This window comes from Pseudophryne corroboree, chromosome 6, assembly GCF_028390025.1.
Source record: "Pseudophryne corroboree isolate aPseCor3 chromosome 6, aPseCor3.hap2, whole genome shotgun sequence".
In the NCBI taxonomy this organism is placed as follows: Eukaryota; Metazoa; Chordata; class Amphibia; order Anura; family Myobatrachidae; genus Pseudophryne; species Pseudophryne corroboree.
Genome location: NC_086449.1, coordinates 333,453,487 through 333,470,606, shown reverse-complemented (window position 1 = coordinate 333,470,606; position 17,120 = coordinate 333,453,487). Strand labels below are relative to the sequence as shown.

Here is a 17,120-nt window from a genome sequence, read left to right as displayed (position 1 = left end):
ACAGCTCTTATAAGCGCACATACATCTAAGGTAGACTAACGCTCCTCTCCCCTGAGGGGGACTCAGTGAAAGACACATCAGCCTCCTCTGCCTCACCAGATGATGATTCTCAATCTGAAAGCTCTGTAGAATGAGAGGAGGGCACAGTACGCCTGGTGGCCTTAGTGGGCAAGGGCCTTTTCACCCTGTAACATCTGTTGAAAAGCAGTGGAAGTATTTCCCAGGCTGTTTACAGAGGTAGAGAGCACATCCACCCAGGATGGAGGTATGGCTGGGACTGGTATAGCAGGATGTACCTGCTGAGAGAATCCCATAGGGGAAGCAACAGCAGGGGTTGCAAGGCAGTCAGCTATTGACCCAGTAACTGTGAGAAGAAAGCCCAGGATGGGTCCTGCACAGGGCTGGAGGTACTGGCTGGTTAGGTGGGATATAGCAAGAGGAACATAAAATTCTGTACAATGTCTTGGAGGGTGCAGGAGGAGCAGCTCAGCGGTGGGAAAACCGCAGTGGAATGGCGCCCTGAGCTGGCGGAGTGGCCGCAGGCAGGGGCTGACCTCACCAATGCTGGAGTCACTCACTGATACTCTGGCCTCTAAAAAGTGTAACCTACACCAGTAAATAGCCCTGGTGGTCCACGACAGCCCATCCGGTCCATCTCCAGGGACTGGAGGAAAGACTGCTGACAACACGAAAGTTCCCGCAAAGGTCCTACACTAACCGAATTGTACCTGCTTAATTACATTTGTGAGTATTCCAGTGGAGAATGAGGGCTGTGTGGGGGGATTTATTTATTTTTGAAACAAAAAAAATCACAATACTCTGTCATGTTTTTATTTCAATATTATTACTATTGCTAATATTATTATTATTTTTTTTACAAGAGCCAGCAGACCCTTAATGTCCCGACATGGTGGCACTTGTGGTTCTAGAAGTGACAACTATGTCAGGGCAGGCTTGCTCAGACTTGTAGGCTACCTGTAAAAAAACATTGGGGCAGGTATATTAACCTGGAGAAGGCATAAGGAAGTGATAAACCAGTGATATGTGCAAGGTGATAAAGGTACCAGACAATCAGATCCTAACTGTTAATTTACATATTGGAGCTGATTGGCTGGTGCCTTTATCACCTTGCACATATCACTGGTTTATCACTTCCTTATGTCTTCTCCAGGTTAATATATCTGCCCCATTATTAACTAATAATGTATTTATGCAATATTAACAACTAATTATGCATTTTTCATTCCAGGTGAGGCAGCCATGTTGGGTGCACTACGCTGGTTACAATGTGCAAATAAGCAATATTACTATTATTATTATTATTATCATCCTTTATTTATATGGCACCACAAGGGATGCGCAGTGCCCATTACAGAGTACATAAACCAGTGAGCAAAACAAGAAAACAGCACTTACAGTTCAAGACAATATAGGACAGGTACGGAAAACAAGGGGTTAGGTGCCATCAAAGGAGTATGGAGTAAAATAGTGTGAGCAAGAGAAGGAAAGGCACATGTGGGGAGAAGGCCCTGCTCTTGCGAGCTTACAGTACAATCTAAAAGGTGAAGCGCTGACAGACCGGGATGACACAGAAGGGGTAGACCATGAGCACAGACAAGAGGGTTAGGAGGAGAGTTGGCTGGGTTTGGGGAAGTACAGTAGGTCTTGAGAGCCTGTCTGAAGTTTTGTAGAGAGGTGGAGAGTCAGATGGAGAGAGGTACAGAATTCGAGAGAGCAGCACATGCAAAATCTTGTAAATAGGAGTGAAAGGAGGTTACTAGTTGGCAGGAGAGGCAGCGTGAGCAGTGCGAAGAGGACGAGTGGGAGTGTAAAAACAGATAAGGCCAGAGATATAAAAAGAGGGAGACAAGTGGGTGAGGGCTTTGTAGGCGAACGAGAATGTAATTCTGACAGGGAAGGGTAGCCAGTGAAGGTCCCGCAACAGAGGAGAGGTGGATGTAGTATGTGTGGTGAGGAAGATCAGATGGCCAGCAGCATTGAGGATAGATTAGCATGGAGAGAGGCGTTTGTCGAGCAGAGCAGATAGGAGGAGATTACAGTAGTCTTTCCGGGTACGACCCGCCTGAGCCCCTTTCACACTGCTGTCCCCAGCACGACATATTGCCAGGTTGGTGACATCAGCGGTGACGCATAATAATAATAAGTTATAGAACGCGCTTAAATGATACATTTTTAACTGTGATAATATGAAATGATATATGTAGAGTAAGTGTATACTGCAATACCTGTAAAAAGAAAAAGGGTTAATTAAGTAAAATGTTTACACTCCTTTAGGCATGTGTGATGAAAGCAGTTCGTGCGTGTTAAATGACAGTGGCGGGTCCCGGTAATTGCCGGCGGCTGGAGCCGCAAAGGTAGTAGCTGAGTCCAGTACTGACTGTCTGTCTGTCCCTAGCTGACTAACCTTTGGTGGTAGATCTTGTCCTCTCCGGCCGGCTGGTTCCCTTGATGTTTTCTGTGGGCAGGTGCTTCTCCGCACGCTGCTTGGAAACTGCGGCACTGATGTTAGAAGTCACTTCCCTCTGTCTCCACAACGGGCACAGCTAACAAGGCGTCCAACGCATTTCGGGCTATCAGCGGTGACGCGTGCCAGTCCATACAGTGTGAAGGGAAACGGGTCGCACCGACCCGGCAACCAGTTAACACAGCACAGTGACCCTGGTTGAAGCCGTATTCAATCCTGGTTGATACTAGGGCTGAAATACTGGGTCGCTCGACACGGGATATTTTCCCTGGGACCTTTCAGACCGCACAGCAACCCAGATTACTGCACGCTCATGTGCAGTGACCTGAGTTACAAGCTGACGGTCTGAAAGGGGTATAAGTAGCATCCTGGGTGAGAAAGGGTCTGAACCTGCAGATGTTTTTGAGGTGGAAACAGCAGGTATGCGAGAGGTACTGAATGTGTGGTTTGAAGGAGAGGTAGGATTACCCCAAGACATCGAACAAAGACATAAGGATAAAATGAACCATGAACTAATGGGGTATAGACATACTGTAAAGGGGGATATTTAATTGTTTGAAAAGTCAGTTGGGTGTCTGTTTTTTCCCATCTAATAGACAGGAAAAAACAGACACCCAACCGACTTTTCAAACATTTGAATTCCCCCCAAAATATTCCATGGGGTCCAAACAAGGCATCTTTTACACATAACGAAGCCTGCAAAGATCATACTGCTCGTCTATTATTTAGTTTCTACTCCCCAGTCGTTTCAACAGAAACTGCTGTGCAATTGCATATGCTATGGTGGGTTATCAGTAGGGAGGCCAATCCCGGGATTGGTGGGATCCCAGGATTTAGGCCAAAAACTGTCCGGGATTCAATCCCGGGACTGTAAACTCCAATCCCGGGGATTGTGGGATTTACCTGTCCATTGTTTATTTTAATGCTGGTCAGCGTTGAGCGTCCTCAGGGCTGGACTGGTATGAGCGGGTCTTCAATACGGGTATCCCGGGATTGACCTTTTTTCAATCCCAATACCCGGGATTGAAAAAAAGGCCCGAGATTGGCCTCCCTAGTTGTCAGAAACCTAAGGGAATTGATGGTGGTTTCAGTTTAGACATCAAAATTGACCTTTCGGAAATGCTAGCAAATTGACATTGAAACCACAGCCAACTGACAGAAGTTTCAGACGAGTTCTAAATGACACTGAACCTACAGCTTAGTATATTTTGCCCGAAGAGCTTTGGAACTCGTGATATCTAAAGGGAGGGGGTGTTTCCACACAGATCTGGACCTCAATTTATTGTTTACGTTAATAGATTCGGATATGAAAAAATAGGATTTTAATACCTACCGGTAAATTATTTTCTCTTAGTCCGTAGAGGATGCTGGGGATGCTTCAAGAACCATGGGGTATAGACGGGATCCGCAGGAGACATGGGCACTTTAAGACTTTAAAAGGGGTGTGAACTGGCTCCTCCCTCTATGCCCCTCCTCCAGACTCCAGTTATAGGAACTATGCCCAGGGAGACGGACATTTCGAGGAAAAGGATCTAATTTTTAAAACTAAGGTGAGATACATACCAGCTCACACCTCAAACACGCCGTACAACATGGCATTCAACAACAACGCATGCAACGGCATGACCAACAACAGCCACAGACTGAACTTAACTCAACATGAGTGTAACCATAACCAAACTGCAGATACAGCCCGCACTGGGACGGGCGCACGGCATCCTCTACGGACTAAGAGAAAAGGATTTACCGGTAGGTATTAAAATCCTATTTTCTCATACGTCCTAGAGGATGCTGGGGATGCTTCAAGAACCATGGGGTTTATACCAAAGCTCTAGAATGGGCGGGAGACTGCGGATGACTCTGCAGCACCGATTGACCAAACAAGAGGTCCTCCTCAGCCAGGGTATCAAACTTGTAAAACTTCGCAAAGGTGTTTGATCCCGATCAAGTCGTAACTCGGCAAAGCTGTAATGCCGAGTCCCCTCGGGCAGCCGCCCAGAATAAGCCCACCTTTCTGGTAGAATGGGCTTTCACCGATTTCGGTAACGGCAATCCTGCCACAGAATGAGCCTGCTGAATCGTATTACAGATCCAGCGCGCAATAGTCTGCTTGGAAGCAGGAGACCCAACCTTGTTGGGAGCCCACAGGACAAACAGAGCCTCTGTTTTCCTAATCTGAGCCGTTCTGGAGACATAGATTTTCAAAGCTCTGACCACATCGAGAGACTTCGATTCCGCCAAGGCGTCAGCAGCCACTAGCACCACAATAGGCTGGTTTACGTGAAATGATGAAACCACTTTTGGCAGAAATTGCTGACAAGTTCTCAACTCCGCTCTATCAGCATGGAAGATTAAATAGGGGCTTTTGTGAGACAAAGCCGCCAATTCAGATACCCGCCTTGCGGATGCCAAGGCCAACAACATTACTACTTTCCAAGTAAGGAATTTTAACTCAACCATACATAAAGGTTCAAACCAATGAGAATGCAGGAACTGCAATACCACATTAAGATCCCACGGAGCCACAAATGGAGGTTGGATGTGCAGCACGCCTTTCACGAAGGTCTGAACCTCTGGAAAGGAGGCCAATTCTTTCTGAAAGAAGATTGATAAGGCCGAAATTTGTACTTTAATGGAGCCCAACTTTAGGCCCTCATCCACACCTGCTTGCAAAAAATGGAGCAAACGCCCCAGCTGAAAATCCTCCGTAGGAGCCTTCTTGGATTCACACCAAGACACATATTTCCTCCAAATACGGTGGTAATGCTTTGCCGTTACTAGCTTGAAGAAGTGTGGGAATGACTTCACTGGGAATACCCTTTCGGGCTAGGATTTGGCGTTCAACCGCCATGCCATCCTTGTTGTAACAGGTCCTCCCGCAGAGGAAGAGGCCAGGGATCTTCTATGAGCAACTCCTGAAGATCTGGATACCAGGCCCTCTTTGGCCAGTCTGGAACAATGAGTATCGCCTGAACTCTTGTTCTTCTTATAATCTTTATCGCCTTTGGAATGAGTGGAAGTGGAGGGAACACATAGACCGATGGAAACACCCACGGTGTCACTAGGGCATCCACCGCTATTGCTTGAGGGTCCCTCGACCTGGAACAATATCTCGGAAGTTTCTTGTTGAGACGAGACGCCATCATGTCTATTTGAGGAATTCCCCAACGACTCGTCACTTCTGCAAAGATCTCTTGATGAATACCCCACTCTCCTGGATGGAGATCGTGTCTGCTGAGGAAGTCTGCTTCCCAGTTGTCCACTCCTGGAATGAAGACTGCTGACAGAGCGCTTGCATGTCTCTCCGCCCAGTGAAGAACTTTCGTGGCCTCCGCCATCGCCGCTCTGCTCTTTGTTCCGCCCTGGCGGTTTATGTAGGCCACTGCTGTTATGTTGTCTGACTGAATCAAGACGGGCAGACCGCGAAGTAGATGTTCCGCTTGCAGAATGCCGTTGTAAATGGCCCTTAATTCCAGAATGTTTATGTGCAGACAAGCTTTCCCTGAAAATTTCTCCCCTGTGTGACTGCTCCCCAGCCTCGGAGACTTGCATCTGTGGTCACCAGGATCCAATCCCGAATCCCGAACCAGCGTCCCTCCAGGAGGTGAGAACCATGCAGCCACCACAGAAGGGAGATTCTGGTCCTGGAAGATAGGATTATTTTCCGGTGCATGTCCAGGTGAGACCCGGACCACTTGTCCAACAGGTCCCACTGAAACACACTGGCATGGAACCTGCCAAACTGAATGGCCCCGTAGGCCGCCACCATCTTCCCCAGCAACCAAGTGCATTGAAGAATCAACACTCTTGCCGGTTTCAGAATCTGTTTCATCATGTTCTGTATTTCCAGAGCTTTTTCCTCTGGAAGAAAAACTCTTTGTAATTCTGTATCCAGAATCATACCCAGGAACGACAGCCGTGTCGTCTGAACCAACTGTGATTTTGGCAAGTTTAGGAGCCAACCATGTTGTTGCAGAACCGTCAGTGAGAGCGCAACGTTTTTCAGCAATTGCTCCTTGGATCTCGCCTTTATGAGGAGATCGTCCAAGTATGGGATAATTGTGATACCCTGCTTGCGCAGGAGAACCATAATTTCCGCCATAACCTTGGTGAAAATCCTCGGAGCCGTGGACAGACCAAATGGCAACGTCTGAAATTGGTAATGACAATCCTGAACAGCAAACCTCAGGTAAGCCTGATGTGGAGGATATATGGGGACGTGTAAGTAGGCATCCTTTATGTCGACCGACGCCATAAAATACCCCTCCTCCAGACTGGAGATAACTGCTCGGAGAGATTCCATCTTGAATTTGAATTTTTTTAGATAGAAATTGAGGGATTTTAGGTTCAGAATCGGTCTGACTGGGAGCCATCCAGCTTCGGGACCACGAACAGGCTCGAATAAAAGCCTTCCCCCTGTTGTGACAGGGGTACCGTGACAATGACTTGATTTTGACACAGCTTTAGTATTGCAGCACATACTACCTCCCTTTCTGGAAGAGAAGCTGGCAAGGCCGATTTGAAAAATCGGTGAGGTGGCACGTCTTGAAACTCTAATTTGTACCCTAGGGTTACTATTTCTAATATCCAAGGATCCAGGGTCGAGTGAACCCAGACCTGACTGAAGAGTTTGAGATGTGCCCCCTCCGATGCGGACTCCCGCAGAGGAGCCCCAGCGTAATGCGGTGGATTTGGTAGTAGCCGGAGAGGACTTCTGTTCTTGGGAACTTGCCACAGCCTGTGACCTTTTTTCTGAGAAACTCTGGAGAGCTCCTCAGTGTGCATCCAGTCTCACTGGGCACAAAATCTAACTGGAGTCTGGAGGAGGGGCATAGAGGGAGGAGCCAGTTCACACCCCTTTTAAAGTCTTAAAGTGCCCATGTCTCATGCGGATCCAGTCTATACCCCATGGTTCTTGAAGCATCCCCAGCATCCTCTAGGACGTATGAGAAAACATATTACTGGAATAAATCCTAAATGGATTTTGTTGAGATTACATAGTTGGAGGTGCTCTCCAGAGTCAGAACATAGTGTACTTAAACATACAGGAGAACAAGAGGACTTTTCTTGCTGGGGCACTTCTAGAAGTGCCCCAGCAAAAGTGCCACAGCAAAAAGAGTCCTCTTTTTCTCATATATATTTAAGTAAACTCATGTGATATGTTTACCACCACCCACATGCCCTCACTCACTTTAAAACATTAATGTGACATAAAGGAACACTCATGTTTGAGTGACTCATCTGCTTATCACATTTAGGTATGGGTTATAACTATTGTATCAATAGAAGATCTAAATTAAATGCAGAAGAAAATATACTCACAAGTTGTATTTCCTCCTCTCTGTCCAGAGACAAAATTTTTAGAATAATACTAGAATTTTTCACCATGAAATGGTCCAAGAGAACCTCATGAAACATTTGGTTTTTCTCCCGTGGGTTCAGCATCTTCTTGGGAAGAGGAGAATCCAAATAAATTACTTTTGAAGATCTGCTTTCTGGAGAAAAATGAGAAGAGAGGGCACTGGTGTAATTAGACAAGTACATTTATAAACAAAATTATAATACATTGTCCTAATAACAGGTTTTCTGAATAATTTTAAAGGGAAAATTTTAGGGATAGATGTCAATATATTTCAGACTACAGAATGTATTTACAATAAACAGTATTTATAACCATTCCCCTATGTGCCCAATCACAGAATCAGAATAAATGTATTTACTCTTATTATTTTACTAGGGTGTATAGGTCATAGAAAATGATGGCTGACTTAAAAAACATACATATATGAAAAAAATATACGTTATGGTAAGAACTTACCGTTGATAACGGTATTTCTCCTAAGTCCACAGGTTCCACAGGATAACAATGGGATATGATGGAGCGACAGCGGATTAGAACCAATCGGTCAAAGCTTTCCGGCCTCCCAGCATGCAACGGGCCCGTCCATACATCCCCGCCCCCTGGCTCATGCAAATCAGTTGTATTCCAAAGCTCAAGGCAGGAGCATCAGTGTAGTCAGGCGAGAAGAACCCACATGCACACCCTTCCGTACAAGAAGGAAGAGGTTTGTGTGTAAAAGGATCCTCAAATCAGGTGCGCCAGGCTGGGATCCCTGTGGAACCTGTGGACTTAGGAGAAATACCATTATCAACGGTAAGTTCTTACCATAACGTATATTTCTCCGGCAGGGTCCACAGGTTATCCACAGAATAACAATGGGATTTCCCAAAGCAGTCTAGTGGTGGGGATGCTTCTGATGCACAGGAGAATCCTTCGCCTGAATTCAGCATTGTGAAAGGCAAAGGTATCCAAGGCATAATGTCTAATGAATGTGTAAACGAAAGACCATATGGCTGCCTTACATACCTGTTCTGCTCAAGCACCACATTGTGCTGTCCAAAAAGGACCTACCTTACGAGTAGAGTGAACAGAAACAATAGCCGGAATAGGGAGATCAGCTAGAGAATATGTTTCTGAAATCGTCATTTGAAGCTATCTTGCCAGCATCTGTTTACCAGCAGGCCATTCTCTCTTGTGACATCCATAGAGAATGAAGAGAGAATCTGCTTTTCTGATGGCACTGGTACAATCCACGTAGATCCCTAATGCACGGATCACGTCCAGCGATGCATCTCCCGCAGAAAGGCCCGGAACCTGAAAAGCCGGGACAACAATTCCTTCGTTAAGGAGGCACTTAGTCATCACCTTGGGAAGATACCCAGATCTAGTTCTGAGAACTGGTTTATCTGGATTAAAAAAAATCAGAAAATGGGGAACAAAATGACAATGTTCCTAAGTCTGATATTCTTCTAGCTGACGCCATAGTCAGTAGAAAAATACTTGATCTGTCAACCCTTTATGATCCATTTTAATAAGTGGTTCAATTGGGCAATTTGGAGGGCTTTCAGGACTAACGTAAGTCCCACGGCACTGTAGGAGAAACAACCAAAGGTTGAATGTGTAGCATACCCTGGAAAAAAGTACGCACATCCTACAAGTTGGTCATTTACTTTTGGACCCCTACAGTCAATGTCGACCCTTGCTCTTTCAAGGAAGCCATCTTCAAACCTTTATCCATTCCTGTCTGAAGGAATGCTAAGACCCTGGAAATTCTGAAAGATTTAGGGTCCAATTTTCTTTCACTGTACCAATGAATATAGGCTTGCCATATTTGGTGATAAATGCGAGCTAAGGAAGGTTTCCTTGCTCTGAACACTGTTTGAATTACCTGTTGAAAATATCCTCTTAACTTCAGGATAGAGGTTTGTGATAACCAGGACCCTGCTTTAGTAGGTCTGGATGTTGAGGGAGCAAAAGGAGAGCATCCATTGCCATTCTCTGCTGGTTTTCTTGTTTTAACTTTCTCACCACCCTGGGTAATAGGGTGATTGGAGCAACACCTAAGTCAGATGAAAGTCCCATCTCACCGATAAGGCATCCACAAAGATCGCTCTGGGATCCTTTGTTTTTGACCCGTATGTGAGCACTTTGTTGTTCAGACGAGACGCCATGAAATATATCTCTGGCAAGCACCTCTTGTTTTACTAGAGTCCGGAAGATCTCCGTGTGTAGAGCCCGCCTCTCTGAGTGGTGTGTCGACTTGAGAAAGTCCGCTTCCCCGTTTAGGATTACCGGAATGAAAACAGCGGACAACGTTGGATAATGAAGTTCTGCTCACTTTAGTATGTGATATACCTTCTTCATCACTTCTCGGCTGCGAGTTCCTCCCTGATGTTGAGGTACGTTACTGCCGTTGCATTGTCTGAGCGGAACTGGACTGGTTTTCCCTGAAGACTGTCCCGTGCCTATGCCGGTGCCCTGTATATGACCCGAGGTTCCAACCTTTAACGGTAGACAACATTCTTCTTTGGGAACACCAGCTTCCTAACACTACTCCCCAGTGTCAGAATTTTCCCAATCTGATATCAAAAGGATTTCCGTTTGTCCAGCTGGGATGTCTGTAGCCACCTGGCTAATGACCTTCTTACTTTTATCTTAAGTACCATAGTCCGTTTTTATTATCTGATGCAATCCATTAATACCTACAGCACCTTGTATTCCCAGGTGGTCCCTCCAAGTACCAACCAGGCCAACACTGCTTAGCTTCCATGATCCGATGAGATTTGGGCATATCCAGTGTGGTGTGACTGTAGATTCTATTTGGTAAGAATCAGACGCTGCAGAGACCTCGAGTGGAATTGTGCATACTCCACCCTGTCAATGTAGATACCATCAAACCCATCACCCGCATTGCTGCATGAATGGATACTGTTTGACTGTGTAGCAAGTCCTAAATCCTAGACTGGACCCTGGATATCTTGTTGCGAAGTAAATAATACTCTCTGCAGACCTGATCCAGCACAACCCCCAAGTGAGTCATCCGGTGTGACGGAACTGGAGACGATTTTGCCCAATTAATGAGTCACGAGTGCCTCTGCAAACACGTTATTGTCTGTTGCAGATGACGTAAGAGCAATCCCTGTGACTGTGCCAGGATTAAAAGATCGTCCAGGTATGGGAAAACTGGCGGAGATAAGGTGTTATTACCCCCATATTCTAGGTAAAAACTCTGGAGACCGTGGCTAACCCAAAGGGTAAGGCCTAGAACTGAAAATGCATTTGGAGGATAGCAAACCTTAGATAACACTGATGGACAGTGGTATAGGAACATGTAGGTAAGCATCCTGTATATCCAGGGATACCATCTAATTCCCTAGGCTCCATGCCAAAGATGAGGGACGTAACGATTCCAAGTGCAACCGAGGTTCCAAATGTATTTGTTCAGCATTTTAAGATTGAGCATGGGCCGAAATGACCCATATGGCTTCCGAACTAAAACCAGGTTGGAGTAAAACCTTGTCCTCATTTGCAGGAGGATCCTTCGTCTCTACCCAAGACGGGCTGTCTTGAAGGCAAAAGAATAACCTAGAGATACTGAGCCAGATCTGCGACCTGAAGAAGCCGGAACCGACAGCCTGGGGCAGAGCCGGACTGGGACCAAAAATAGGCCCTGGCATTTTTGAAGCACACAGGCCCACCTCGGTGTCAGCATCTGACTCCTCCCCTTACTATTCCCGACTCCTCCTACTTCTTAGTCTATGCTCTTACAAATATAATTAATATTATAACAACATACAAGTGTACATCATTCTGTATTAAAATACACACGACCATTGCTTGAAGTGGAAATGTTGAAGTGGGGGTATGGAAAAATAAAGGTTGTAACTAAAAGGGGCATGGATACGCACGCGCCCCCCTTCACTAGAATGAGAGCGTCTGTGTGCACTCCCGGCGGGGCTAAGCGGTGACCAATCAGATAGAGAGTGTCCCATAGAGGTGTGGCCAATAAAAATGGGACGTGATACACAGACATATGCCCCCAATAGTGCAGTGCCAGATCCACAATTGCCCCCACAGTGCCAGGTATACAAATGCCCCCACAGTGCCAGATCCACAAATGCCCCCACAGTGCCAGATCCACAAATGCCCCCACAGTGCCAGATCCACAAATGCCCCACAGTGCCAGGTATACAAATGCCCCCACAGTGCCAGATCCACAAATGCCCCCACAATGCCAGATCCACAAATGCCCCCACAGTGCCAGGTAAACAAATGCCCCCACAGTGCCAGGTAAACAAATGCCCCCACAGTGCCAGGTATACAAATACCCCCACAGTGCCAGGTATACAAATGCTCCACAGTGCCAGATCCACAAATGCCCCACAGTGCCAGGTATACAAATGCCCCCACAGTGCCAGATCCACACATGCCCCACAGTGCCAGGTATACAAATGCCCCCACAGTGCCAGGTATACAAATGCCCCCACAGTGCCAGCCAACTGCCCCCACAGTGCCAGGTATACAAATGCCCCCCTACAGTGCCAGGTAAACAATTGCCCCCACAGTGCCAGCCAATTGCCCCCACAGCAGTGCTGCAGCTGCTTATCGCTGCTGCTCCTCCGGCTGTGATGGGACTGAGGCTGTCAGGAGCTCAGAGCGCGCCAGCGCGGCTATGTCTGGCGGCGTGTAGCGGACTTCAAACCAGCCGCCGGTTCGTGAGCCAATCAGAGCTCGCGGACCGGCAGCGGCGGCTCCTGATTGGCTGCCGGTCCGCGAGCTCTGATTGGCTCACGAACCAGCGGCTGGTTTGAAGTCCGCTACATGCCACCAGACATAGCCGCTCTCCTCTCCTGACAGCTGAGACACGCTGCCGCCGGACTGAGCGGCAGCATGTCTCAGTGAGCGCTGGACCGGCCCATGTGGCCATCGGCTCTTCTGCCATTTGCCAGAAGTGCCAGATGGCCAGTCCGACCCTGGGGTCCCTCAGGCAGAGGCCCCACCATCAGACTGATGGTTTATTTTTCTACAGCACCTGGTATTCCCAGATGGTCTCCCATCAGAGTACTAACCAGGCCCAACACTGCTTAGCATCCAAACTCAGATGAAATTGAGCCTATCTAGTGTGGTGTAGCTGTAGATCCCAACCGTGCTTCTGGTAACCCAATGCTTTCCTAGTCTTCCCAAACTTCTTGTATTGGCTTTTTTCCATTCACTCTTCGTAGAGACCAAAAGGGGCAGAAATGTGGAACTTTAGGTTTGAAACTGTATGTGGAAGGAACTTGACCTTCTTGGAGTCTGCTTCTGACTTCAGAATATCTGTCAATTCTTTACCAAAAAGAATATCTCCAGAAAAGGACAACGATTCCAAAACCTTCCTAGATTCTGAATCAGCTGCCACGTACCCAGCTAAACTGCTCTGCGAGCAGGTATAGTTGGGGCTGATACCCTGGAGGAAATAATGCCCATATCCAATGCTGCTTCTCCAGGAACATTGCAGTCTGTTTGTTATATGAGCTATATGAGATTTTTGCTCTATTGAAAAATCTCTTTCCAATGCATCAGCCCAGGCAACCACAGACTTTGCCATTCAAGCCAAAGCCAAGGCTTGGCCTTATGGCTGCCCAAGAGAGGGGGAATATTTTTTTTTTTTTTGAAACCCACCCACTCTCCCATCCATGTTGTTGAAAGCAAAGATAATGTAGATTTTTGCACTATTCGAATCACTTGCGTATCTACTTTAGGAGCCACCTCCCATTTTTAAACAATCTCCAGCTGGAAGAAGATATTTAGAACTCCATTTTTTAGGAATTCTAAACTTCTTATTGGGCGTAGCCCAAGCCTCTTCCATGATTTCAGTCAGCTGATCTGACCCTGGAAACTCAGGTTTTGGGACGTTTAAACACAGGTACCTTGGTTTTTAACACAGGCTCTGCTGAATCCTCTAAGGATGGAATGGCTTTATTGCTTTAATTAACTCTGCTATATTCCAGAGCTGAGACCTACCTCTTTTTTGTATGATGGAGTAGAATAAATTGGGCTTTCATCTTCCGATGAATCTGAACAATGTGTAGCCTGTGAGGGTGAAGATTTACTTACCACTGGCTCTGAGAAGCTGCTTGGGAGTGATACACCATAGGTGCATTTGCATGTAAAGGCTAATACTGTAACCCTTTCCCTGGTACAGGATTTTGGAGGAATTATCCATTCAGCTTATTGGATAAAGTCTGTGCAAAGATAGCCCAAGGTGGATACATTTATACCGGAGTCTGCCTTGTATTTTTGCTGAAGCTAAAACATTATGCATAAAAACCATCCTGAGCCAGATCATGAGAGGATAATACAGCTTTGCAACATGGTATGAGTGTCCTCACCTTTGCCGTTCTTATACATGATAAATAATCAGCACTTCCAGTATACTACACAATTTTGTGACTGTAATCACTTTAACCTTTTTAAAATGATATCAATCCCACCCTAACCATGCACCAGCATTGAGGATCTGCAAAACAAACACTGACAGACATATAGTAAAGTCAGCATCATACTAGCAGTCACGTTATACATTAGTATAATAAGCAATATGAGTACATCATCAACTACAATAACATTTTAAGTATGTAGGAGAACACATTTACTGAATCATGTTTTAAACAGATCTAACGTATTCAGATGCAATGCGAAAGAAACAACAGCAATGGTATACAGACTCATATGCAATAGGCACTTATCTAACTTATTCATACTCAAAAAGTAGATAGAGATTTAGTGCTGAATTACCCGTACTAAGTAGAGTGGGATACAGGGAAACCCCCACCCCCCGCCCGCTTCCAAGATTAATCATAAGTTAGCGAACGCTGAGTGGATCCAGACGCTACTAGCGTACACTGCCGCTCCATGAACCTAGTGAACACAGACGCACCAGTCACACAGCTGCCTATGCTGCGACCAGGTCCCCTCGTGGTAGCATCTGGGACGGAAGAGAGGAAACAGTTCATGGCGGGAGACTCGGAGGAAACTGGTCATGAACCAGAGGGAAGGGCGACCAGGAGAGCGTCCGACTCCCCACTGCTGACACCAACCCAAGGGATCGCGGCCTCATACTATTCCTGGAGCCTCTGATCCTTAAGGCCTAGCGCTGGTGCACCCGGGGGGCAGCCGCGTCAGCTACTGTTTGGTAGTCTCCCCCCAAAACAGTGCGGCTATGTCCGTATTCCATCTACTAAGCGGAATCGATGCCTTACCTTCTCCCCGTGCTCCGGCCACAGCCTGGTAACGTCTGCTGGACCTGCTAGTACACAGACTCCCACTGAAACAGCCCTTTACTCGTGGGTAAGCGTTGTCGCGACCCGGCGGAGAGTTGTTGAAGCAACTCTTTCTAAGGAAGTGTATAAGACACTGTTTAGAAAGATCACTCAAAAAAAAAATAGTAAGACTATAAAAATAAAATAAAGCTTAGGGCTGCTAAAAAAGCAGTAGCCTTCTGACCATGGTCCGGCTCCTTCTGCACCAAACAAAAAACTGATTTGCCTGAGCCAGGGGGCGGGGATATATGGACGGGCCCGTTGCATGCTGGGAGGCCAGAAAGCTTTTTTGGTGCAAATCCGCTGTCGCTCCATAATTTCACATTGTTATCCTGTGGATAACCTGTGGACCCTGCCAGAGAAATGTGGAAAGCAGATTATAAGAACTACAAAATATAAATTTACTGTCAATCTGTATGGAGATTACACATATATAGTTAGCAAATAACATTTTTGCTTTTGGCTATTATTTATTACAATAGTATAACGATTGAATTGTGAACCAGAACACACAAAATGATTGGAACCACTGACAAAAGGAGTATAAACCTATAGGACGGACAGATGAAGGTTTAGACTAAGTGTACCAATGCTCATGTATATCATAGACTAAGGTCAAGGATGTCATCTTCTGTTGCCCATAAAGGAAACACCAACTAGTTTCACATAAGTATAGGACAGTATGACATATATATATATATATATATACACACACACACATACAGGCTGCGGCTTGATAGGACAGTGTGCTATGTTAACAGTTCAATTATTCCACAGAAAGGAATTGCAATGGCTGCACTGCATAAGCAAGCAGTCTTAAGAATCACAGAGCCTTTTTAACAATTATTACTAAAAATAGGATTTTAATTATCTACTGGTAAATTATTTTCTCGTAGTCCGTAGAGGATACTGGGGTTCCATTTAGTACCATGGGGTATAGACGGGTCCACTAGGAGCCATGGGCACTTTAAGAGTTTGATAGTGTGGGTTGGCTCCTCCCTCTATGCCCCTCCTATCAGACTCAGTCTAGGAAAGTGTGCCTGAGGAGACGGACATACTTTGAGAGGAGGATAGATAAAGATAGTGGTGCGATTCTGCACCAGCACACATGAAACAGAGGAAAGCAATGCTAACCCAACTTTAAACAGGAACAGCAATAGCTGAACCAACAATGCTTAACCAAGTAACACTGCAGGAAGAACGAAGCACCAGGCGGGTGACCAGTATCTTCTACGGACTACTAGAAAAGGATTTACCGGTAGGTAATTAAAATCCTATTTTCTCTTACGTCCTAGAGGATAGTGGGGTTCCATTTAGTACCATGGGGATGTACCAAAGCTCTCAAACCGGGTGGGAGAGTGCGGAGGTTCCTGCAGAACTGATTGACCAAACTGAAGGTCCTCAGAGGCCAAAGTATCGAACTTGTAGAAATTAACAAACGTGTTCGAACCAGACCAAGTAGCCGCTCGGCAGAGCTGTAAAGCCGAGACACCCCGAGCAGCCGCCCAGGAAGAATCCACCGACCTAGTAGAGTGGGCCTGTACAGATTTTGGAACTGGCAAACCTGCCGTGGAATAAGCATGCTGGATAGTGAGCCTGATCCAGCGTGCAATTGTCTGCTTTGAAGCAGGACACCCAATTTTATTGGGATCATATAGAACGAACAGCGAGTCAGATTTCCTGTGACGAGCTGTCCTCTTTACGTACACCTTCAAAGCCTTCACAACAACCACAATAGATTGGTTGTTGTGAAACGCAGACACCATTTTCGGAAGAAATTGCAGACGAGTTCCGAGTTTAGCTCTGTCCTCATGGAAATTTAAATAGGGCCTTTTGTGAGACAAAGCCCCCAGCTCCGACACACGTCTTGCTGAAGCCAAGGCCAACAGTGTGACGGTCTTCCACGTAAGATATTTTACATCCACCTCCTGTAATGGTTTAAACCAGTCCGATTGGAGGAACTGCAGCACCAAATTGAGATCCCAAGGTGCCG

The 17,120-nt window shown here is 46.2% G+C and overlaps 1 protein-coding gene and 1 pseudogene across 4 annotated transcripts in view; both read right to left on the bottom strand.

Annotated features, from left to right (window-relative positions):
• The window catches only part of ICE2 (interactor of little elongation complex ELL subunit 2), a 435,266-nt gene that overhangs the window by 173,669 nt on the left and 244,477 nt on the right, over positions 1–17,120 (bottom strand). For all 4 annotated transcript variants that reach the window (XM_063926398.1, XM_063926397.1, XM_063926396.1 and 1 more), the window contains one exon: positions 7,808–7,980. In XM_063926398.1, the coding sequence (XP_063782468.1) occupies positions 7,808–7,980 (173 nt within the window). The remainder of the gene's footprint in view (positions 1–7,807; positions 7,981–17,120) is intronic.
• On the bottom strand, positions 12,847–12,965 carry LOC134937082 (5S ribosomal RNA; annotated as a pseudogene).